The sequence below is a fragment of the Cavia porcellus genome, unplaced genomic scaffold (genome assembly GCF_034190915.1).
Source record: "Cavia porcellus strain 051 isolate PalLab524CR breed Dunkin Hartley unplaced genomic scaffold, mCavPor4.1 scaffold_11, whole genome shotgun sequence".
In the NCBI taxonomy this organism is placed as follows: domain Eukaryota; kingdom Metazoa; phylum Chordata; class Mammalia; order Rodentia; family Caviidae; genus Cavia; species Cavia porcellus.
Window position 1 is genome coordinate 11,376,647 of NW_026947494.1, and position 24,039 is coordinate 11,400,685.

Genomic DNA, 24,039 nt, shown 5'->3' on the forward strand with positions numbered 1-24,039 from the left:
CAAATAAAAGCTACACCGAGTTTTATTTTTAACCCAGGAGAATTGCAGAGCTAAAAAACTGGGTTGTATGCTGTTGACAAGGCCCAGTGAGAACCAGGTCTGCCCTCTGGCAGCATCTTCCTCCACCACACAAACTTGAGGCTACCTCTACAGTTCCACCTCTAAATGTGTGTTCCAGGCCATATGCTTAGACACAGGTGACATCATACACAAGCAGGCTTCTTTCTCACAACGTTGCTGTGGTCAGGAATAATTTAGCATCCATACAGTGAAATATGATGCACTCTAACTAGGGTGCTACTTTTGTTATGATAGGGAAAACTAAGCAAGATTTATGAAGTTAAAAGCTTGGTGTGCAGCACTGCTTATTGTATGCAAGCATCTATACAAAACTGTGAAGGAGAAAAGCACATGTATACACACCATCTCTGTAGTCTCCGAGCATTGAAGCCAAGCTGTAATATGTGCTGTACTGGATCACTCCTGTGTGCAGGAACTACTGAGTGCTTAGCTCATGGACTGCACAGTCTGCTTAGACAAACAGCAATAACGTGTTAAATGGATAACAAACAGCCACATGTAAAGTAGTAGAGAAGAAAGCCTTTGGAAAAGGAAAGGCAACAGTCTTTTAACAGAGGGGTCAGGAAAGTCCTCTCTGACAATCCTTTGACTATTACATTAGCATCTTTTTGTTCTTTAAATGAAGTTTATGCATTGAAGACTTGCACCAGTTGTGCTTTCAGAAAATCTTTTATGTTTTATCTATTTTAATGTAAGTAACATCAGCCTATTGACACGACATGGCTACAGCTGGTATGTTTTTGTGATGTGCATTCTACATATACAAAAGTCTTCTTTTGGCTTTCTGGTGTTTTGTTTTCTGTTGTAATGCCAGCCAGCTACATTGGCTTTCTTTTAAAGCATCACTTCCAGAGCCTGGGATTTAGCTCAGCTGCATAAGTACCTGACTGGCAAGCACTAGGTCCTAAGTTCGATTCCCAGTACCAAATAGTTACTTCTGAGTCCTCATCACTGAAAATACCAAATAGCTTTCTTAACCCCTTATACATCGGTATAACTTAGACCATCTACCACAGGTGGCTTTTGTGACAGTGGAAGTGACATTAGTAAAGAAAACAAGCAAATATATTTGGCCTCTGGAGGTGACATTTTCATGGAGTGTGACAAGCAATACTCTTTAACAAATGAATAAATTACACCTTCTGTTAGAAGACCACATGCAGCATCTGAAGGGCAGTCCTGGCAGGAGCAAGGTGCAGTTTTTAGGTGGTCGGGGAGGCCCTGTTGGGAAGGTGGCCTTTATCTGAGCAGAGATGTGACTGAGCCCTGGAGGTAGCCAGGGGAACAGCAGTGCAGGGAAGAAACCCCAGCAAGGAGAAGGGGAGCCGAAGCAGGGAACCTGGGAATAGGCCCCCCACCGGGTATCGCTGTGCAGTCTGACAGCTGACCTGACAGGGTGCACAGGGGTGCTGGCTCAAGGCTTTCACTTCACAAACTAAGACGGTTCATTTGGATTGTGAACTCTGACCTTGTTACTTTTAGGTCTTTTTGAAGCTTGTTTTCTGAATAATCATCATAAATAATTCCAGCTAAAGCCTGGCTGAGAAAAGAAGGTTCCATGACAGGAGAGTAACTAACTTCTTTGAAAATGCAGGGAACCTAGTAATGATAGTCAGGGAAATGGGCATGACCACAAAGTTGTGCTGAGAAATCAGCTAAATACAAAATCTCAAGTTTTTTATTTATTACTATTAACTTTATGAAAAGTAAATTACATGTTACTTGGTCAGAGATCTTTTCTGTGGACATATAAAATGAAATAACCTTGTGTGAGAGAGTATTCTCCAACAGGGACAAAGTAAAAACTACCTTTATGGAGATAACTTCCTGAGCAGTGAATTTTCCTGAGTAGTGTCTCCTGAAACTTGAATAAAGAACTGCATGCTCTGTGAAGGAGCTTCCTTGGGGATTTGGTTGTGTGTCTCCTCGGGCAGGCAGCCTTTGTTCCACATGCTTCAGGAAAACCAAAAAGTCATTTGTCTGCTGGCCCTCAAAGAGCCATAGGTCTAAGTGAGCACTTTGAATTAAGTGTGTGTAAAGCAGAGAACTGTTTTTGAATGATTACTTTGAAACATACATTCAGTATTCAAAGGAAGAGAGTAACAGAATTGTAAAGAGACGATCCTGAGTGAGTTTTCATTCGTTCATTCAGTCTACCAGTTTTTACTAATAAGCCCCTACCAGATGAAAATGTTGTTTTAGTTTAGTTTAGTTTAGTTTTGTTTTGGTGTTGGTGCCGGCAGTTGAACTCAGGACCTTGCACTTGCCAGGCAGGCACAGATGAAGACATTGTTGACGGATAGTCATAAAAGTGCCACTCTTCGTGGAAGAACTGAAGAAAGAGCCATTCTGGGCTCAGGGAGACGGATTGGTTGAGCTCAGAGCTGTGGTCTAAGCTTCTGTCTCCAGCCATTTCCTCCCTCACCGCCTCTGTGTTTTGGGTTTTTGACAGTTGAGTTCATTTGCTTCACAATTCTTTCCTGTTGTTTTTTGCAGCAAACCAAAGAGAGAGTGAAGCTATTGATACAGCTGGCTGATGGCTTTTGTGAAAAAGGACATGCCCATGCAGCAGAGATTAAAAAATGTGTCACTGCAGTGGATAAGAGGTACAGAGATTTCTCTCTGCGGATGGAGAAGTACAGGACCTCTTTGGAGAAAGCCCTGGGGATTTCTTCAGATTCCAACAAATCGGTGAATTGTTTTGTAGACTGAAAATGTTATGGTCTTCTTCCCCTTGTCCTCTTTGCTGGTGGGATTAACTGGCTTCATTGACTCGTTCCACAGAGTAAAAGTCTTCAGCTTGATATCATCCCGGCCAGTATCCCCGGGTCAGAGGTGAAGCTTCGTGATGCTGCTCATGAACTCAATGAAGAGAAGCGGAAGTCTGCCCGCAGGAAAGAGTAAGCCAGTGCTAAAAACTTCTCAGAGTTCACTTAGAAAGTGGAGGAAGTGCGGTCTGCGCACACTGGCTTCTGTGGGTACATCGCAGGCAACTCCTAGCTGCTCCGAGTCTGGCTAGCAGTTCAGCACATACCCTGCTGGGCAGACTGTCCCTTCGTCCCTGCTCAGTCTGCTGTTTGTCCCTGTGCCTCCCTTTTCTGGGGGAAACTAATACAGTGTGTTTAGAAGATGACCAGTCAGTGAACAAGACTCAGTAAGGATTCACTACCTAGAGGCGCCTTTGTCCATCAGGGACATGCGACCAAGGTAGGGGAGACTGGGATTGTCATAGTGGGTGGGGTAACAGTTGGCATCCAGCAGGGAGGCCAGGGAAGCTGGTGAGCACCCCATAGCCTCACCACACCGAGGCACCACCCAGGTGCCAGGTACTGAGGTGAGAAGCCCTGACCTCTCGGCACCTCAATAAGATACCTTCAAAACCCTTGTTTTTCCCGTTAGAATTAGTGACTGGGTACTAGTGAGTGTCCCTTCTTGCTTTATTTTCCAAAGCCATGATCTTAGTCCCAGTACTTTTAGAACCGCCTCACGTGCTGTCTCCACAAAGGCAGACAGCAGAGCGAGGGAGCTTCCTGGCTGTGGACTAAGCTGCTCTGTCTTACTCCAAGGTTCATAATGGCCGAGCTGATTCAGACTGAAAAGGCTTATGTAAGAGACCTCCGGGAGTGTATGGATGTAAGTAAGTTTTTCTCTTCTCTCTTTAACTTGTCCATTTGGATTGAATTTAACGTGCTCTTTTATTCCTACCTGCTGGTGGTTCTTAGAATAGTGGCAGATTTTGAGTCATGTTCCTGCTCGTCTATGCAGTTCTAGGTGTGTTTACTGCTCATCACAGAGATGACACAGCACTAATCCACTCATTCTGCTCATCACATGATGGCCTGGGTGGCACTCTCTTTGTGCAGAATTTCACAGCAGCTTCAGACAGGTTTACCTATAATTATGAGGCAGCTGATCCTCTGGAGTGTCATGATGAATATTTGCTGTACCTTGTGGAATAAGTTAATTTTAAAATAAGCAGGGAATAAGTTTAGGGCTGAAAAGCATAAGCAGTCCTGTCACCTGTTAATAGCAACTGAAGAGCTTTTTTTAAAGAAGAGTTTCTCATGTTCTGTGAAAGGTTCTGTTCTTAGATGTGCATTAATTTACACGTTAACTCTGAGCCTGTACTCAGAGTGTCAGGAATAGCTGATTTTGATATTCTGGCATTGATTTGTGTTTCCTTCCTGGGCAGACCTACTTGTGGGAAATGACCAGTGGCGTAGAGGAGATCCCACCTGGCATTGTAAACAAAGAACTCATTATCTTCGGAAACATGCAGGAAATCTATGAGTTCCATAATAAGTGAGTGGCTTTGTCTTTGAAAGTGGTTACTTTTGCATCTGAGTGTTGTTCTAAAGTTTCCTCACAAGAAATGATTGAACTATGCATGTTTTGGTGATTTTTTTTTTGTTGTTGTTGTTGAAATTTGCATGAAACTTGTCAGTCTTTCTCTAGATAGACTAACATTCTAATGACTCCTTCATACAGACTGAACTGTATAGTTATATATACATCTCGGAATTATGATTAATTCTGCGATGTATGTATAACATACATACATGAAATGAATACGTGAAATGCTTAAGTATCCCAGCTTCTCTAGGTTACTTCTTAGGGCTAGAGGAAAGAACAGCTCTGCCTGGGGCTGTAGGCTGCTGCTATTTGTTGGGTCATTCATGACAGGAGGGGAAGGGAAGCTGAGAAAGGAGCAGGTGTGGTCTGGCCAGCATAAAGCTCTGTCAAGAAGCTTGTGACTAACTCTTTATTCATGCACAGTATTTGTACATATTTATGAGTGCAAAGCTTTCATTCATGGATACATTGAAGAGTAGTTAACTCTTACAGTATGTTACATACCCATCACCTTAAACTTTTACCTTTTCTTTTTGGTGAATATATTCAAATTGCTATCTTCTATTTTGAGATATTTAATGCGTAATTGTTAATTATATTCACCTTGTTGTTCCCTGGAATACCAGAACTTACTCTTCCTATCAAATGATAGCGTGGTATCCATTGACTGACCTCTCTCTGCCTTCCCTCCCTCCTACTGTTCTCAGTCTCTGTACCCACTGCTCTGTTCTGAACTTGTGTGAGATCGACTTTGTTGGATTCCACTAGCAAGTGACTTCATGCAGTATTTATCTTTCTGGGCCTGACTTACATCATTTAACATAATTTCTTCCAGGTCCGCCCCTGTGATCAAAAATAAGATTTTATGCCTTTTTATGTCTGAGTTTCATTTTCTATACCAATAAAAGCACCCTAGGAATAAATTTAACTAAAAAGGTGAAAGATCTCTATGAAAATATAAACCACTGATGGAAAAAAATCTAACAGGATGAAAGTAAATGAAAACATAGTTCATATTCATAGATTGGAAGAATTAATATTATTAAAAATATCTAACTGCCCGAATTTATCTCCAAATTTGTTGCCATTCCCATTAATGCATCCATGATGTTCTACACTGAATTTAAAAAACTACCTCAACATTTGTGTGGTTTTATTTTAAAGATTTAGAGAAAGCAGCCAGACGCCCCATTCCCTTCAGTAGGGTCTGCATGGTCAGTAGCCAGTACTCGCCAGCGCTGGCCCACAACTCGGCCTGCTCAGCCCTCCCCGCCCCTCAGCTGAAGGTGCAGAAATGCAGATGAGTTCTCTGATTGCACGTTTCCATCCCTAAATCCAATCCTTTCGTACCAAATGCTGACGTCTTCCCAGAAGTAAGCTGCTGGGTTTGAGTTCTGATTGAAGGCTAGGTGGATTAACTGTTTTGAAAAACTAACGTACCCTAGTTAAAAGCTACAGACTTGTTCTCCTGATCGAGAGGGCACACAGTTTTTTCATTTCTGGCATATCTCTTTAGTGAAATGTCTTTAAACCCCTTTAATAGCATGATAATGTTTTTATTCTCTACAGCATCTTCCTAAAGGAGCTGGAAAAATATGAACAGTTGCCAGAGGATGTTGGACATTGCTTTGTCACCTGGGTAATGAAAACTCAGCCGCTTGGTCTCCCACGGTCGGGTGGTGGCACTGAAGGCAACGGAAGGGAAGCTGTTTTTTCTGTCTCCATCTTCTGCTGTTACCTTTACATAGAGAGAGCAGCAAACTTATCTGCAACCACTGCGTTGTCAGTGAAGAAGTTTGCTTATTGGCAGTAGTGATAGTTTGAAATAGAACAGCCAGTGTGCTAGCTTATGGTTAACCCAGTGGATTCGTCCAGGGATGAAATCCCATCCTGCCTAGGGGAATGGAGCCTGGTCCAATCCAGGGGGAAGGTGACCTGCAGAGTCTGCCCAGACTTCCTTGGGGAGGGAGGAGAGGAAGGCGCCCAGGCCTGACTGGCCACAGGAAAGGGTTTTAAGGGTTTCTTTTCTTCCCTTTTCCTTTTCTTTTTCCTTTTTATTTTTCTCCTTAAATATAGGAGATATGACTACTGGGGATTGAAGACAAGGGCACTCTGATCTACATCTTCACTCCTTGTTTTTGTAAGACAGGATTTTATAAGGTTGCCTCAGCAGGGCTCGAACTTAAAATCAGTCTGTGCTGGGATTGCAGGTGGGCGCAAACATGCCTGGCAGATTTCTTTTAGTTAAGGCGTACACTTTTTATCCACATAGCTTCTTTCCTGTATTAAAGACTATCACACTGTGATGTGTTTGGGTCTGAGCGAGATAATGTGTTTTTTGTTGTTGTTGTGTTTTGCTGTAGGCAGACAAGTTCCAGATGTATGTCACATACTGTAAAAACAAGCCTGATTCTACTCAGCTGATACTGGAACATGCAGGGTCCTATTTTGATGTAAGTAATAGATTATTAAAGAAGCTGTGAAAATTTCCAATTTGCACTTAGTATACATAAAATACAACACTACTTGTAATTGTACCTAATCGTTATACAATATTTTTTATCATATTATATTACAATATTTTTGTAGTTTTTTTTCTGCTTTTAATAAATCCTATGTAAGTATTAGATGCCCCCTATCTGCAAGAAATTGATTTAAAACATGTTTGTGTATATATATGTATGTGATATTTATATGCAACAATGGATTTTTACAAATAATATTATACATAGAAGGTATAAATGTAAAATAAACTTTCCTCTGTAAAACAAAAATAGCTCTGAATCTTTTAATTATGTCTTCTATTTTAATATGTTATAAATTTCCAAAAGTGATCCACCTATAAAATTTTAGCGCTGTTACAATTGAGGCTCAGTTAGGAAGTTAAACACTACATTCTCATTCAGTGAGCATTGGTTCAGGTCCTCCATTTTTTGAAACGCATTGCAGGGAAGTTGTACAAAAGCACAGGCAGCCTTGTGATGTATAAAATACCTTTGGGTTTAGTCAAATGGGTACCTAATACATTTTGACTTATGATGAAGTATTTTGGACTGGTCTGTATACTTTTGTGTTTGAAGCTAAGAGGACATTGGACTTTGCTGTCCTCAGACTTGTACCTTTTTAAGTGAAAGTCTGAGAAATAAAATAAATCTTAGTTTGGATCTTTGAGGTAAGACCTAACCATAGGTGACCCTGTTTTAGTTGCTGTGATGGAGTGGTGATTACATGTCACTGACTTGAATACATGAAACTCCTGCCAGCCTACTGCTACCTTGTTTTTTACTACATCGCACAAACCTTCATCCTCCACATTAGATGAAACCCAGCACTGTAGCTACCTGCAGACTTGAGTTATTTAAAGCCTAAGCAGTGTGTGGCACATTTAATGTCTGGAATCAAAGCCATTTAAATATTTTTTAGCCTAAAATGTGTCTCTAAGAATAAAGGAAGCTGCGCTGGCCTGATAGATACCACAGCCTTCAACATGTATTTCTTCAAGTTATTTTCTGATGTAACTCCCTGCATTCTCCAGAACATCTCGGCCTTTAGCTAAACTTCTCTGTGTAAGCCAGCGCTGCTGACCACTCACCAGGTGTCCTGTAGCTCTCAGCTCTGTCACTGGTGTTGACAGCACAGACGGGGAGAAATCTGAACAGCAGAAGCTCTGTCTGTGCAGATGACACAATTACAAGGTTCTCTGCCCTCATCCAGTCCTAAGCAAAATGTCAAGAAGTTGTCTTTTTTTAGATAGTCTAATCACCTTTTAAGAAACAGGATGTTATTCTGGCAGTAGGATTGAACATTTGTTTGTCATTTGGAAAATGAATGTGGTATTATAGCCATGTTTGAATTGTGTATGTCTGTAATGAGATTCTATTTTGTTTCTCTAAATACAGGAGATACAACAGCGGCATGGTTTAGCCAATTCCATCTCTTCCTACCTTATTAAACCAGTTCAGCGAATAACGAAGTACCAACTCCTTTTAAAAGTACGTATGAAGAATCGTTAACCTGAAAAATGTCACAAATTGATGCATTACTATCTTGACCATTTTCTTTTGTATATATAATACCTTGATTTTTTTTGAAATAATACTTTGCAAGTTAATTTAATAGTCCTATTCTTTGGCATTTCTTGTCCTGCCCAGTTTCTCTATGCGGCACTAAAATTAGTGTATTCTTTGACTTTGTACCTATCCTGCACTGACTGGCCCTGGCCTCTAACATGAGATGCAATACCAGTGAGAAGCTGTTGTCTCGTGATCCCGTAGCCAGTGCTGTGTTGTGATTTACCTATGCTGGTCTGCAGGTGTGAAGATGACCCTGGGAGGCCCAATAGGTACCAGAGTGACTACCAGTACCTGCTCTCTAGATTTGGCTTTGAACCCAGCTCTGGCCAGTGACCAGATTTTCTGCTAAGTCTACAAGGAAGCCTCTCACACACTGTTCCCTTTCTATTACTGCTCGTAGTTTATCACATGCACTTATGGGCAGGTTCATACAAATCATAGGTATTTGAGCCAAACTGACCTCTGCTTTTTGTTGGTTATACATGAGTATAACTAAACTCACACTTGAAAAAAATCTACCAGTGATTGGTTTTGACGATACAAAGGTAAGGAAAACCTAGAATTTGTGGTATGAGTTGTCACAAAATGCATTGTGTGTCATCAGTACACATTTTATTGATGATATAAAAATAATTTACAGCTTATGTCTGGTAATGTTTACAGTGCCATTTCCTTAACTGGGAAATTAAGCATTAGAATGTGAAACCAATGCATTAACCCCAGTAACAATATTTTATGATCCTACTTTATCCCAGATGCTATCCTAGGTACTAAAAAAGGTTATAGTATATTTCTAAATGTAAAAGAAATGCAGAAGATATAGTTGAGTGCCTGAAACCCTTCTTTTTTTTCTTAAGAAAAAAAATCTATAAACAGTTTGAATTAGCTGCATCCTTTTGTGCACATGATATTATCATCATTAGACTTTTCTACCTGGAAAATACTTTTATCCTTCTATCCCTTGTGTATGCCAGGCAAGTGCTTTCACAGTGAGCCACAGTCCCAGCCCCTCTTCTGTGCGTTTATGTTCAAGTGTCAGTGAGGAATTTTATGACCATGACTGCAGAAGTACATACATATTTCCTGTGAGCATGAAGTAAAAAGTCAGGAAGCTAGTTTGTTTATATTCAAATTTTCCCTTTGCTTTCTGATTCTGCAGTTTACCCTTTAGTGTCCTCAGGATGTAAGGTTTTTTTGGTTTTTTTTTAACCTGTGCCTTTACTAAGCTGGTGCCTCAGTTTATAAACCTTACCTCATTCTGCTCAGAGGTCCTTCAGGGCATCAGTAAGGAGCTGCGGGAAGCTCCCCAGCAAGCAGTATTTGCTACCAGTGAAGGTAGTCTCAGCACTTTGCATTTTTACAGCAGTTTTTGCTGAGCTGCTTAGTTTTGGGTAAACATCATCTGGTCATGAGTAGAGGTGCTTGTCAGATAAGTGAGTTACTCTAAACTGTCCAGCCTGGGGCCAAAGCTGACCAGTCATCCTGTCTCTCATCTGTTGATTACCAGGATGAAAACCTGTTGTCACTATGTCTTAACTGATCGTAGTCACTAACACCACAGTAAGAAAGACCTCAGAGCCCATGATAATGTAGACTTACTCTTTCTGCTGCCATTCGCCCTGTGTTCCTCTAAGAGGGGCTGAGCTACACATGCATACACAGGTCTCCCTAGGGCCATGCGATTGCCTCACCAGAGCGCTGCCACCCTGCACACACAGGAGAGTTCTGTGATGGGCGGTGCTCATGTGTTACCCTGGCTATTGCAGTGTTCTGGCGGACTGAGTGGGCACTGCCTTGATGGCACCAGAGTGCAGAACCATGCTAGGATTGTGTGATCAGCGTAACAGTTGGGCTATGGCATGGCCACCAGCTATAATCAGTAGCTGATTATGTATTATTATACCAATTGCATCTCACTTAATGTTTTTGATGCTGGATAGTTACCAGGTCTACTAATTTCATGTGAAGAATGACCATATCTGCCTCACTCTGATATCCTGATTTGATGGCATCCATTTGCTTTCAATGAGATTATATGTCCAGTTAACCAGTCTGCTTTTGTCTTGAGGACCATGAGTTTTCATAGATTCTTATTGTTGGCAGCACATTTTGTGGTCCTTCCTCGCTCACAATATTGGTCTTCTGCAGGAGCTGCTCACGTGCTGCGAGGAAGGGAAGGGGGAGATTAAAGATGGCCTGGAGGTGATGCTCAGTGTGCCAAAGCGAGCCAATGACGCCATGCACCTCAGCATGCTGGAAGGTAACAGGACTCTCCACTGCCCTGACTTGCATCTGTATGACTTCTACTTTCTGCTGTTATGTAGACCAGTTTGTCTTTCTTTAATGTAAACCGTAAGAGTTGGGCAGCTCTTCGGGACATCCTCAAGGAATTAAGGCTGTGTTCTGCTTATTTATTTCTCTCTCTGCTCTGTGTTGTTCTGTGTGGCCAGGCCCAGGATGTTTCAAGACCACACTGACATTGCATCTAGGAAGAAGTGGAGATGGAAGGTGGAGGGGGAACACCTGCCAGTATACCTGGTGCCTTCCTCGCTAGCTGCTCCTGCTGCAGAGAGGGCTGGGGGAAAGAGTGCTATTTGCAGTGGTTGAGAGGCAGCTTCTGCTGGGGAGGAGAAGAGAGTGAAAATGGGAAGCAGTGAGCAGCCTCTGCTCCAGAGTCCACTTTCTAAGGCCTGGTGGCCACTTCCACAACCAGATGAACAGTTATGAAGGCTGTGCATGGCCAGAGTAAGGCAGACTCACATGCAGAGTGTTCGAGACTCACAGAGGATGGGTGGCCGTGGGGTGCTCACGAGCCAAGGCCAGACAGCGTCTTGAGGAAAGCCTTGGGACCTGAGCAGAGACCTAGGAAAGATGTTCAGGCTGAGGCAGCAAAGGGTATCAAGACTGAGTGTGAAATGTGAGCAGTGCAGGAGTTATTTCCGGTGAAGGAGATGATTCTGAGGAGGAATGCATGAGTTCAGATTGGGGATGAGGGGCAGGGGCCAAAACCAGGTTTCCTGTGGTGCAAGTTCCAGCTGAGCGTGATTGAACTCAAAGACCAAGGCCACAAGGAAGCACTGATTTATTTACTTGTTTGTTTCAAACAAGGGAAAAGACATAGAAAGTGGTGCTTAGGAAGAATACTGTATCCTTTGTCGTCAATTCAGAGACTAGGTTCCAAGAATCAAATGGTAAACCATTTGATGCCTAATTAATGAGCATTTTACCAACATTGAAATACTTTCTTGTATGTCACTTTTTAAAATTTATTGTAATTTTCTTTTAAATTAATTTGCTTGCTCTTGTCATGTTACAGGTTTTGACGAAAACATTGAATCTCAGGGGGAGCTCATCCTGCAAGAGTCCTTCCAAGTGTGGGACCCCAAAACTTTAATTCGAAAGGGTCGAGAACGGCATCTCTTCCTTTTTGAAATGTCCTTAGTATTTAGTAAAGAAGTAAAAGATTCCAGTGGGAGAAGCAAGTACCTTTACAAAAGCAAATTGTTTGTAAGTATAGGCATTGAGAATTTTAAGTTCACAAACAGCACAATTGCAATCTTTTTGTAGGTGGAGAAAAACCATCATTTGTTGCCCTTGGTTTAACCTCTTAAACTATTTTGAATGTGTCTGAATTGTATTTTCATCTGTAGTGAAATTCTCTTCCTCCTGAGTCCACTAGGGGGCAGAGTGGAGTTTCATATGCAGGAAACTTGTTTTTAATGAATAAACAGTGTGTAACTGCAGAACAAGAAAACATTTTCAAAGTGAATTTAAATCGTACCCTGTGTGTCTTAACTAAATTCTTATATCACTATAGTTGGCTTTTAGCCCATAGACATTGGGATATATTCAGGCGACTTTATTGGGTGGCTCACTGTTGAGTATTTTTGTTTTTGTTTTTGTGGATTTTTTTGGTATAAGGATTCAACCCAGAAGTGCTCTACTACTGAGATACATGTTTAGCCCCTTGAAAAAAATTTTTTTTTAATTTCTGAGACAGCCTCTCACTAAATTGCCCAGGGGGAACTCAAACTTGTCAGTCCTGAAGCTCTTGCCTCAGCCTCCCTAGGTGCTGGGATTATAGGAGTGCACCATTGCACCTGGCTTTACTGTAGGTTCTAAATGATGAAATTTGATCTTTTTATTAAAAACAAATCTATCAGAAGTAAATGTAAAAATGTATGCAGGGTTTCTTAAATACAGCATTATTAGAGAAAGTATGTATAAGCAAAAGCAAAGTTTGAAACTGCGGCAACCCCATCCGTGTAGAGATAGCACAGCTGAGTGACTGGCAGATGCGGTAGTGCATTTTCATGCTTACCAAGCTGCCAGCATCATTCAGGTGAGAGAAATGTACCTGGTACCACTGACCATCCCATCTGGCTTCTATAAAACCTCAGTCCACTCAGAAACACCTGACGTCAGGGCCGTCCTCCAGGTTCCCTGCATGTCCATCTTCCGGAGGGGCAGACTCCTAGGCTGTCCACACAGAAGTGCTGGGCAGGGTCAGATGAAGAGAAGCGTGAGAGGGACCCAGGGGAAGTCACTATCTGCAGAAGGATAAAAACTGCCCACAAATTGGGTTGCTCAGTTGCAGATTTCTTCTAAACATTGGATGATTTGGGATTTATACAACCTACACATTAAACATTTGTATGGTATCTGTGTAATAATCAAATTCCTAAAATTAAAAATGCTCCTAAGTATAGAAATTACCTTAATATAAAATTTGCAAGTTTCAACTAATAGTTGTCATGCCAGTTTCATTGGCTGACATCCTGCTCAAGGTTATCTTTGGGTCACACGTTTCCTTACATCATTTTAGGTCACATTCCGACTAGAAAGCAAAAATGCAGCATTGCTGGCCACTAATTTCACTAGCTGGGTTTCATCTGCCCTTAGAGAGCACGCTAGTCTGTTTCGAAGCTGATCCAGCGTCACTTAATACATCTTTTAAAAGTTAAGATTCCCATAGAGGCTACCTTCAGAGAGGAAGATGATGAATGCTCCCTTTGCAGGAGGAAGGCTGCGTCAGGGGAGCAGTGTGTGGAGGAGGGGCTGAAGGGAATTGTCCGCCCTGAGCTGCCCTCCTCTGTGTTATGCGTGTATCACAGAGAAGGACTCCGTCTCTTAGCCCATAAAGTTATTGGTGATAATACTAGATGCTATTGCTATTGATTTTTTTAAATCATGGAAAATAGCTAACAGGTTAAAACATTGCCTTCTTTGTTGTGTCATTAATGCCGAAAATTCATGGCAGCAGCCTTTTTGGAGCTAGCAAAGATTCACCTTGTTGGTGGTTAAATTGGAAATAGTTAGCTCTTCATTTTCTAGATGTATACAGTAAGCCTTTCAGATCTTTTGGTTTCATTCCTCTGGATGTTCTGCTTCTTGACTTGCATTGGGATTCCTAGTAGATACCAAGAAGAAGAAAGAAGAAAATAATTACATGTGGTTTAAGAACAAACTTTCCTTGTTTCACTACAAGGAAATCTGAGGTTACCTATTACTGCAAAGAAGTTGGTTCTAATAATCTGGCATGACATCAAATAACGAAAAACCATCTTCCTTGTTCTGCATCCTGTCAGAATTTTTCTGTCACCTAATCATATAATTGTCTTTTATCTAGACCTCAGAGTTGGGTGTCACAGAACATGTTGAAGGAGATCCTTGCAAATTTGCACTATGGGTGGGGAGAACACCAACCTCAGATAATAAAATTGTCCTTAAGGTATGTTTTTTTAAAGTGGGGGGCTGGGCTGTGTAAGAAGTTTATTGCCACTACGTGTAGTTTTTCTTGTTGAAAAATGCAGGTGTGTGTGTGTGTGTGTGTGTGTGTGTGTGTGTGTGTGTGTGTGTGGTTATGTGGGGACTCATAACTTCCACAAGAAGTGTAGGGGAATAAATGCACTTTGGTATTCTGGAAGTGAATAATTTGAGCTAAACTTTCACTTGCCTCCCAAAGAGCAAATGATGGAAGATATTTTTCTATCTCTCCTATTTTCTTAGAATTAGTTGATTTTAAGCTATGCAGGAAGTTGATGAACAAGGGAAATAAGATACAGACCAGAACCCTCATTGCACACTTGACCTCCAGCTTCCAGAGGGAGAAAAACACCTGGTGTATTCATGAGGGCTTTAGCAGTAAGCTGAGGCCATATGTGCCAAAAGGCATTACAGAGTTCTTGGCTCTTTTGCTTTCTGATTTGGGGACAAAGCAAAAAGGAAGATGATTATCAGTGACGGTGCATGATATTATTATTATTTGAAGTTCAAAGACACAAAGGGTGCTTTGGGATATCTAGTGTTTTGGAGGAAAATGTCTTTGAACATTTAATTTGAATTCGGCTTTGACTAAACTGACCTCTCTCTAGGAATGACAAAGACCTTTTAGAGTGTCCTGAGTACGTCCCCCTTTATATGTTTGAGAAAATACAGACGGAACTGCCTCTTTGAGCTGTCTAGATAGACTATAAGTGGCTTCAGGATGTTTGAGGGATGCTGTAGCTAAAGATGTGTAGAATATTAGAAATGAACCAGAAATGTAATGGGACTCATGTTTGAACCTGCATGTGAGCATCCCTGAGTTGTTCAGCTGTACCTTACTCTTTTAGACCCTGCTCTTAAGGGACTGCTGGCTGTGGTTTTTAGGTCTTTATTCACATGTTAATGATGGATTGTTTTGCGATGAATGTATGATTAACAGCCCAATATGTTCTTGGTCTTTGTTAGTCCTGCAAATTATAAATTGCACTGCTAGCTGACTTTTAGATAAGTTAAAGTATACGAAAGACCTTAAAACTCCAGTTTACATAAGGGACCCAAATGAGCAATAGTGGCAGATGCCAAAAAATGCTTCTAAGAGATGGAGCCAAATATGTGCTATTTTCATTTAGGACATAGCAGATGCTCTTAATGTAGTTGAAGTATAAGACTTACTGCAGGCTTTTCTAGATGAAAAATTTCTAGGGAAGTTTAGGTAACATGTCTGATTTTGCAGGAGTCAAAGGGAGTGGTGTGTGCGCTAGTTCAGAGTGTGTCCACGCATTAGTGATGGATGGTGGAGGTGCTGTTGTGATGATGACGTATGCGGAGGTGGTGGTGTAGGCTTTGGCAGTGGTGGTGTAGACGGTAGAAAGAGTACAGGTGGCAGTGAGTGTAGCTGGGGAGAGCGCACTGATGCTGGAGGCAGTGACGGTGGGAATGTGAGACACGTCACCTTGCAGGGTTTGAGATTGCACTGATTGTGAAATAAATTATTTCCTTTTCTTAGTCAAGTGGTACCTTTACTAGTACCTTAGTTGTTACCTTTTTCTTACATTTTCTGAAAATGTAGCACCTTTTGATTATTCTCCGTAAGTGCAATGAACAATTCACATGAGAGTTTTACTTATCATCAGCAATTTTCCTTATTTCTTGACTCTCCCAAATGTCCTTTGTCATATGTATATCTTTATTTAATTTCCAAATATTTATATCAGACATTTAAATTCTAACAGATTTGTGGTTTCCAAAGTTTTGTCCTTTATTTCCCAGTTCTGCTACCCTAAATAACTTTGGAGACAGCCTCCATTTAACACATTTTATATAGAAGGAAAGTTACCAGTTTTAATTTATTTCCCAACCTGGGCTTTGGTTTGCTCTTTTCAGAAACAAGATTCTCAGTGACAAATACTGGGCTCTCCTCCCTTCATGATCTCATCTGTGATCCCACAGGCAATTACTTTCATCATTTAGAAGGAATTATGCTTATATCATAGGAGGTAGATGTTTCCCATAAAGAAATGAGAAAACCATTAGGCACAGAACATATGAAAAAGAAAAAGAAAACCTCCTTTGAGGTGGAGCAAAACAAGTGGAAGCAGTGGTGGCACATGTGTTTGAGCAGCAGATGCTTATTGGGTGTTTGTCTGTGCCCTTTCCAGACAATGTTTACTGAAGTGTAAGGGGAGTAAAGTAAAGCCACCCTAGCTGACGAGCAACTGGTGACTTTATACCCTTGGCACAGTTCCTAGTGTACCCACACCTGAATTCCTCAGTCCTAAGAGGGGGACAGTGGGTGCCCCTCCTGGAATCCCTGTGGGTGTAGATGGGAAGCTGTACTTTGAGGTACCTCAGCTGGTCACTGGAGGGTCATGAGCTGCTGTCCCTGGAGGCCAGCAGATGTGGCAGCAGGTTTCCAGGGCTCTTTTACTGCTGACAAGCCAGTGACCAGTGTAGAATCTCTGCCTAAACAACCTTAGCGACATTTTGTTTCAGAAGTGATTTGTTTTTGTTTTTCTCCAGGGCTACTTAAAAGGTCTTGGCGCTGGTAATGTTAAATGATTTTGATAGCTAACATATATGCTATAAAATAAAAATCTTACATTTACAATTGGCAAATTAAACACAGTGTGGGGTTGCTTCTCTGTTGAGTTTTCTTGACAGTAGGAAACTCAAGGAAGGAGGGAGAGTTGATGTGACTTGTGCGGGGACAGAAAGAGCCCTGTTGGATCCCTAGTGACTCTCACACTCTGTTTAGGCTTCCAGTATCGAAAACAAGCAGGACTGGATCAAGCACATCCGCGAGGTGATCCAGGAAAGGACAATCCACCTGAAAGGAGCCCTCAAGGAGCCCATTCACATCCCCAAAACAGCGCCAACAGCCAGGCAGAAGGGCAGGAGGTGAGTGTGTGGCCTTCTGTGACCCATTTACTGACAGGGAAGGGCAGGCAGTGTTAACTCACCATGTTGTGAAAATTCCCAAACATCGTGAGGTTCCCAGTGTGTTTGAAAAATACCTTCTGTATATGACGTCACCCTTGATGATAAAACTGAAACTGCCTTTGTCAAGGCAAGGAGGTCCACTGGCGTAAAGAAAATGAAGGACTGTGCAAATCCCTCTTCCTTTTCCCCTTCGCATCATATGTGCCATTCGGTGCATGTGTTTAATCGTGTGTACAAGATATAAAACAGCTACACAGTTTTGTTCTCATTTCTAAAATGGAAATACTTGTATCAAGTATAATCCTATCCTTTTGTTATGATGAGAATTCAGTGCTGTGACACATCTCACAGAGTGCTTGGCAAAAAAGCCAGCACTGACTTTAGGCAGATTTATGACCATTAATGCACTGTTGGCTACCGGGCATGTCACCGACTGACACACACGTCTCTTGGCAAGTCTGTTACTTCTCCAATGACTGAGATGCTCTTTACCAGTCCAGGAATTTACAGTTTCTTTGCACCACCAGGGATGGAGAGGACCTGGACAGCCAGGGGGATGGCAGCAGCCAGCCTGACACCATTTCCATCGCCTCCCGGACGTCTCAGAACACACTGGACAGTGACAAGGTGAGCTGGCCAGCACCTTCTCTGGGGAAGCGGCGTAGCCAGTCTCTCATTGAAGCTGATTGTTTCTATTGCTGTTAGCCTATCACTGGCATTTTAAACAGTTGCTGTGTGCCTAAAGTGGTGCCAGGTCCAAGGCAGGGCCAGAGGCTTTGGGGTGCAGACTTTAGTTTCGGGAAATTGCCCTACGCTTTTGGCCTGCCTATCCAAGGTTCAAGTCCCTCTGAAAATGTGAAATGCCTTCCATCCATTTGCAAGAGTCTCTGTGTCTTAATAGTGTTTCTTTGCTCAAAATCTGAATCTCTGATGTAAGGCAAACTCTTAGCTGCAAGCCCCTATAAAGACTCACAGAGCGAGTTCCATCCTTCCGACACGCAGTAGTGCAGGAGAAACATTCCTGTTCCAAAAGATCACAACACTCCAGTGAGCTTTTTTGGTTTTTTGTTTTTAATATATATGATGTACATTTCCTTTCCTGTCCCTTACTGAAACCAGAGAAACACAGGAAATGACAACATGTTTCTACAGTAATAGAGCTGACCAGGTGTGGGATTAGGGTAACCGGACATGAGCCCCAAGTTAAGATGAGGTGCATCCATTAGACCCCAGAGATGGGGCAGAGAGTGTTTGCTCACCATACTGCCTGCATCTGTGGATTCTTTACTTTTGAAAGATTTTCTTTTACTCATTGACCTTTTTGTCCTTCTCTGGTAGAACATTTCAAAGTCAGGTGATTCAAGAGTATGTTTTAAAAATTGAGGAACAGCCTTTCCTGAGTTTGTAAAATGCAGTGTTTCTCTGAATTAGACTATTTGTTGTTTGTTAGTGCATATCTGCAGTACTTACTGATCACATTCAGTGTGGTGAGTTGGTCCCTGTACTAAAGACATTTAATTCCAGTCAGGCTTAGCCAGCAAGTCCCTCACCTCCGTGACAAAAGTCTCCATGTGTCTTAGGCCTCTCCATACACACCTCAGTGGAAGCCGCCCCTGATGACTTGGGCAGATGGGTCTGGAAAGGAAGTTACTGAGCGATATTCAGCCTTGCTGACTTCATGTGTGGCATCTGTTCTGAGTTAGTCCTTATCGTGGAATGTGATTCCATTTCAGAGTCTGGGTGGGGGATGTTTCTGACTCAGCCACTCGGAGCGTTCTGAGGGAAAAAGCTATCTGCCTGGGGTGTCAGTAATTCTCAGATGAGGCACAAAAGGCCTAAAGGACATGAGTCCGTTAAGGAGGGGCACGGAGACACCCTCTTTCTAGGGAGTAGCGTAAGCAGGCCACACACTCACCAAGAGCACGCTGCCTATTTGAGAACCTCATTTTAAAAATATGCCGGGTCTTTGTTCCAAAAGTGTGTTAAGCATTGGCTCTTGCATGCTACTTAAGCTGATAAAGTGATCTTGTGAAAATGAAATTTAGGCTCCAAACAAATCAAATGCTGTCCAGATTCTTATCTCACTTGTCCTGAGCACATTTCCCTGAGGTAGGGAGGAGAGCACTAAACCAGCCCTGGGGCCCAGAGGAGATGAGCCAAACACCAAATGTGGATCTAATTAGCTGTTGTTCTGTTATTTCATACTGTAACGGAATTTGGACCTAAACGCACTTAGTATGTTAAAGAAGCATTTTTTAAAACTTGATTCCCAGGCTTTACCTTACTAGTCTGATTTACATCGTTTTATTAAAATGTATATTGTAAGGAAAATAGAAACTGTGGGAAGCAAACAAAACAGCCAGGGCAAGGAGAAGAGTCCTTGGTGAAAGCCAGCATTTTTACATGGGCTGCCGAGTCACTTGTGGGCTGTCCTCGGGACCCGGAGGAATCCAGGTCTTACTTCCAGTGAGGGACAGATTCAGTTAAGACTGATACTTTGCATGACCTCCATCCAAGTTCATAGCATGAATATAAGAATCCACAGATTAAAAAATAAACAAACAAACAAAGAAAAGTAGTTACTTAATAGAGCTCTGGCACTGCTGGAGGCTTGGATTCTCTGTGGTTGAAAAGTCAGCTTTTGTAGGTAAACCACAGTCCAGATAGTATATAAAACAGTCCATTCCAATACATTTTAAAATGCAGCACAACTCAGGGTCTTGAGAAAAGAAGTGAATCTGTGTGAACGAACCCGAGTCCAGCCCACTGCGGAAGCACCAGGTCCCTGCCTTTTGCCTCCCTTTGTCATCTAGCAGGCAAAGGAAGGCACACGGTGGCCCCTGCTGATTGGAGGCAGAGCCCTGGGCCTGCACCCGCAACTCTGCACACAGAGCTGTCCTCTCTCCTCCCCTGCCTGAACAGGAGGTGTTCGACCTGGGGCCAGCTCAGAACACTGAATTTCCCGGACCTTGTATAGGTTTGCCCTGTAGAAGTGTGAAACTGTTTCCTTCAGGTCTTCCAGGAGCTGGCGTGGGTTTTGTCTCCTCTGACATAGCACTGCAAATCTCAGCTGATCTTTCTGTGCTCTCAGTATAAGCACAAGCAATGCAGTGTGTAAGGATGCGCTTACCAGCATGCTTCTAGTTTCTGGGTATTCTCAGTGTATTTCTGTGCCTTCACAGCTGGTTATGGGCAAATTACTTAACATCTGTGTGCTTCAGTTTCCCCATCTATAACAGGGGCAATAATACTACTCCCCTCTCAGGACTGCAAGCAGCGACACAGGTACACAGCATTTAGCACAGTGCCTAGCATGTTGGAGCCCCGTGAGCATCGGCTGCCTGTTGATAACTGATGGAATCCTGCCCCTCACTCTCTTGAACTGACCTCCACTGCTGTCAGTGATTACTGTGTGCATTGTCTTTCTCTAATGCCTGTGGTCACAGTAGAGTTTTAATTTAAATTTTGTCACAGTGAATTTAGAAGCCACCTGTGTTTGTTAGGAGCTAGAAGTGTCCTAGGAGTGAATTACTCAACTTTGGTGCCTCGCCTTGCACACCTGAGTGACTTCCCAGCACATAGGGACCATGTTGAGTGGGCAGAGAGTGTGGCTGTTGCTCAACACACTTTCCTGGCAGAGTGACCACGATACAGCCTCAGGACATTCACCTCGTAGGTTCATTCATGCACAGCTAAGCTATGGGTTGGTCACTCAGTGTAAGTCTCCCTCATGGTAGATGCAGTTATAGATTACATGTGATGTCTGTTTCCTTCATTTGCTAATCTTTGTTTTCTATTTTTCTAAGCGATTGTGCTTTTTTGTTGCATTTCCTTATATGACTTTTTAAAGTACTTTCATAAAACCCTAAAGGAACAGTCTTTGGTAACTTCACCCAGTCAAAAAAACAAAATCCTCCAAGCTAATGTAGAAACTTCAGTTGTAAGAAAAGGCAGCTTTTAAAGAAATTAAGTTTGGTTAGAAATGTAACAGATTAAAAAGTTTATAAAAATATTTTGTAAGGCACTGAAAAATGCTTTTAAGTATAAATTTTATAGGACATAATCAAAATTACTTTTGAAGATGATGATGAAATTTGACTCACACTAAGGCTCTTCCTTCCCGGTGAGATGCCCAGGATGACTGGCCAATGTTAGTTTTACAGAGAAAACCAGCAAATAGGCTTTTGCAGTAAAATTGTCCTAAGAAGCTTATTTTCCAGAATCTACAAATGGGAGGCAGGTCCTGGGGGGAACAGAGCTTTTCTTTTTTTTTCTTTTTTTTTTTTTTTTTTTATTTTAATGAGGGTAAAACAGAATAAAGCAAATCATAAGAAAACAATGTAAGTAACACAGATTTCAAAGCAAGCTAGCAGGAGAGCAACAGTAGCTACCCTATGTCTCTTGTTTTCTTCTAAATAGTTGTCTATATCTTAACACACAATGAATTCATACAAAACAAAATAGTATAAAACTGATCAAAACAGTAATGAAGGCATTACAGGCCTTCAAAATCAGACAAGAGGAAAACAACTATGGCTACCATAATGTCTCTTGTTCTCTTCAAAATAGCTGCCCATACCTTCATGTATGTTGAAATTAAATAATACAAAACAGACAACCACTCTCAACAAAAAATAAAAGAATTACTGGATTTCACAGCATGATGTTACAGAATCAGCAATGGATACCATGATGTCTCTTTTTCTTCGAAGTAGCTGGTCATTTCATCATGCATGACATGATCGATTCTTGTAAACTGTTTAGGAGAAGTTCTAGGCATATATAAGCCTCTACATGGACATCTATCCTTTCTGCATTAGAGGGAAAAACAAATTACTAGAAAAACAAGAAACTAAAAAGACAAGTAAGTAACAATAGCAAGGAGGAACAGAGCTGGGCATCCCGTGTCTCTTGCACTAGTGTGTTAGAGAGGAGGGGAAATACCATTGGTCCAGACCTGCTTCTGCACACCCTTAAGGCCTGGCCTTAGGAGCTGGCCTTGTCTGATTTTCCCTTTTACTTTTAAAGTCTGCCTTTCTAGATGTCTCTTTTAAAGTAAGCCTTTCTTTCTTCTAATGTTATGTTCCAGATCATATCTATCACCCATTAAAGGAAGCTTTCCTAGATTTCTTTTTATATCACAAAACCAGTGTATGATTATGGTAGTAAAAACAAAGTAAGATCTCTGACTACTGCACTTAGCAATTCTTTCTTGGATAAAATGTAGGATATGGTAAGCTGCTGGTTTTGAAAAGTTCTTTATGTTTTTTGGGTTTTTTTGGTAGATTTTTGGGACATTTTTTTATTTTGATAAAATGCTATAACAAAATTTCCCATCATAACTATTTTTAAGTTCTCCCAGGTTTCTTTTCCCACAGTAGTTATCTTTTAAACTCCCAGCAGGAGAACTTAGTAAGTGCTTCTCCTTGAACTTGGCCTCAAGTACCAGCATTGGAGTTGGCATTGGCCTGGTTGCAGGAGGCCTGTTGTCAGTGTTGTATGATGGCTGCTAATAAGCACCGCCTTTGTGGAGTTGTGGGCGAGAACCTGGGGTGTAACTGCATTTGTTCTGGGGATCATTCCAGCTGCCTATGGTCGGCTTTTTGTGACCATTGCCAGTAATGGAGCTGTACTCACTAATCCCCTTTAACCAAGTAATCTTTTTTGCGCTCCTCTGTGTGAAACCTTCATAAAACTACAAGAGTCTTTTGTGAGTTTTCTGAAGCAGACTGTAGGGTACAACTGTTCATATGAGTTTATATACTTTGTTCTTTAGGGTAGAAAACAGCTTTTGTTAGACCATATTCCCCCTCTTTTTCTCAATTGCTCTCAAAAAATTGGCCAGATACCTACCTGCCGTTGACCTCCAATGCATTAGGCTGTGGGTTCCTGAAATGGCATCATTTGCAGGAGAGCTGCATCAATACTACAGCACTTTAAAGACCCGATGCTGCCTCTACATCTGTCCAGAGTGCATTTCAGGTTGGTGATTCAAACCAGGTATTTGCTGTTGTCTATCAAGAAATATGTGTTCCTGTAACACAAAACTACCTCATTATATCACACCAGAGAGGGGGGCTTTGTGAAGAGCAAGAGAAGGCTGTTTCTACATCCGCCCTGGGAGTGGGAGTGTTTCCCAGCCACACTGGGGCCTGTTTCAATTAACACCGTTAAAAGGTTGAGGCAGTGCAACCATAGAACTTCCTTTGCTGTTGGGTTTTGTTTTGTTACGTGAAAAATAGAATTGTGTAGTGATTGTTAAAGATGCACAATGACCAGAATATTTCAAGTATTTCATTCGTTTGTGTGACACACAGCAAATTGTTCTTTTCAGTCATCCTGGAGGGAAGCCAGGGAGAGGGGCCCTGGCTTGGTTTGCTAATTATCCGTGTGTCTGGGGCAATTCATTGGCAGAGTCTGTGGCCTGTGGTCTGCTGATTGCCATCTCATGGGCATGCTTATTAGTCACCACAGTAATGTTTTAAAGGTGAAAAGCCAAAAGATTTTTTAATCTATCTTTGGATGTGTGTTCACCAGTGTTAATGTGAGTCATAGAATAACTGTGTTCTTAGACTAAATGTGTGTGGCAGGGAGTCCATGATAGAAGTCTGTAAAATACATAAAAAGGAAAACGGAAAAAAAAATGAAATAGGTACTGTACTGTGACAACTTTCATAAAATATGGCTGTAAAAGAAAAGTGAGTTTTAAATTAGAGAAAATGAAACGGTAACTGAGAAAATGAATTTTTAAGTTAGAGAAGATGAAATGGGGACTGTCAGCGCAGTGCAGACACTGAGTCACTGAGCGGGGAAATGTTACTGGGAA

General features: G+C 41.8%; 1 protein-coding gene across 8 annotated transcripts in view; it reads left to right on the plus strand.

Moving 5' to 3' along the window:
- Trio (trio Rho guanine nucleotide exchange factor) overlaps positions 1-24,039 on the plus strand; it is a 308,383-nt gene that overhangs the window by 211,923 nt on the left and 72,421 nt on the right. For all 8 annotated transcript variants that reach the window (XR_010050401.1, XM_063257985.1, XM_063257983.1 and 5 more), the window contains 12 exons: positions 2,578-2,772; positions 2,866-2,981; positions 3,648-3,714; positions 4,274-4,383; positions 6,004-6,073; positions 6,798-6,887; positions 8,334-8,426; positions 10,656-10,767; positions 11,824-12,014; positions 14,137-14,238; positions 17,029-17,171; positions 17,741-17,840. Coding sequence is in view for 7 of the 8 variants with exons in the window: in XM_063257985.1 (XP_063114055.1) it covers positions 2,578-2,772; positions 2,866-2,981; positions 3,648-3,714; positions 4,274-4,383; positions 6,004-6,073; positions 6,798-6,887; positions 8,334-8,426; positions 10,656-10,767; positions 11,824-12,014; positions 14,137-14,238; positions 17,029-17,171; positions 17,741-17,840 (1,389 nt within the window). In the remaining variant the exon portion in view is untranslated. The remainder of the gene's footprint in view (positions 1-2,577; positions 2,773-2,865; positions 2,982-3,647; positions 3,715-4,273; positions 4,384-6,003; positions 6,074-6,797; positions 6,888-8,333; positions 8,427-10,655; positions 10,768-11,823; positions 12,015-14,136; positions 14,239-17,028; positions 17,172-17,740; positions 17,841-24,039) is intronic.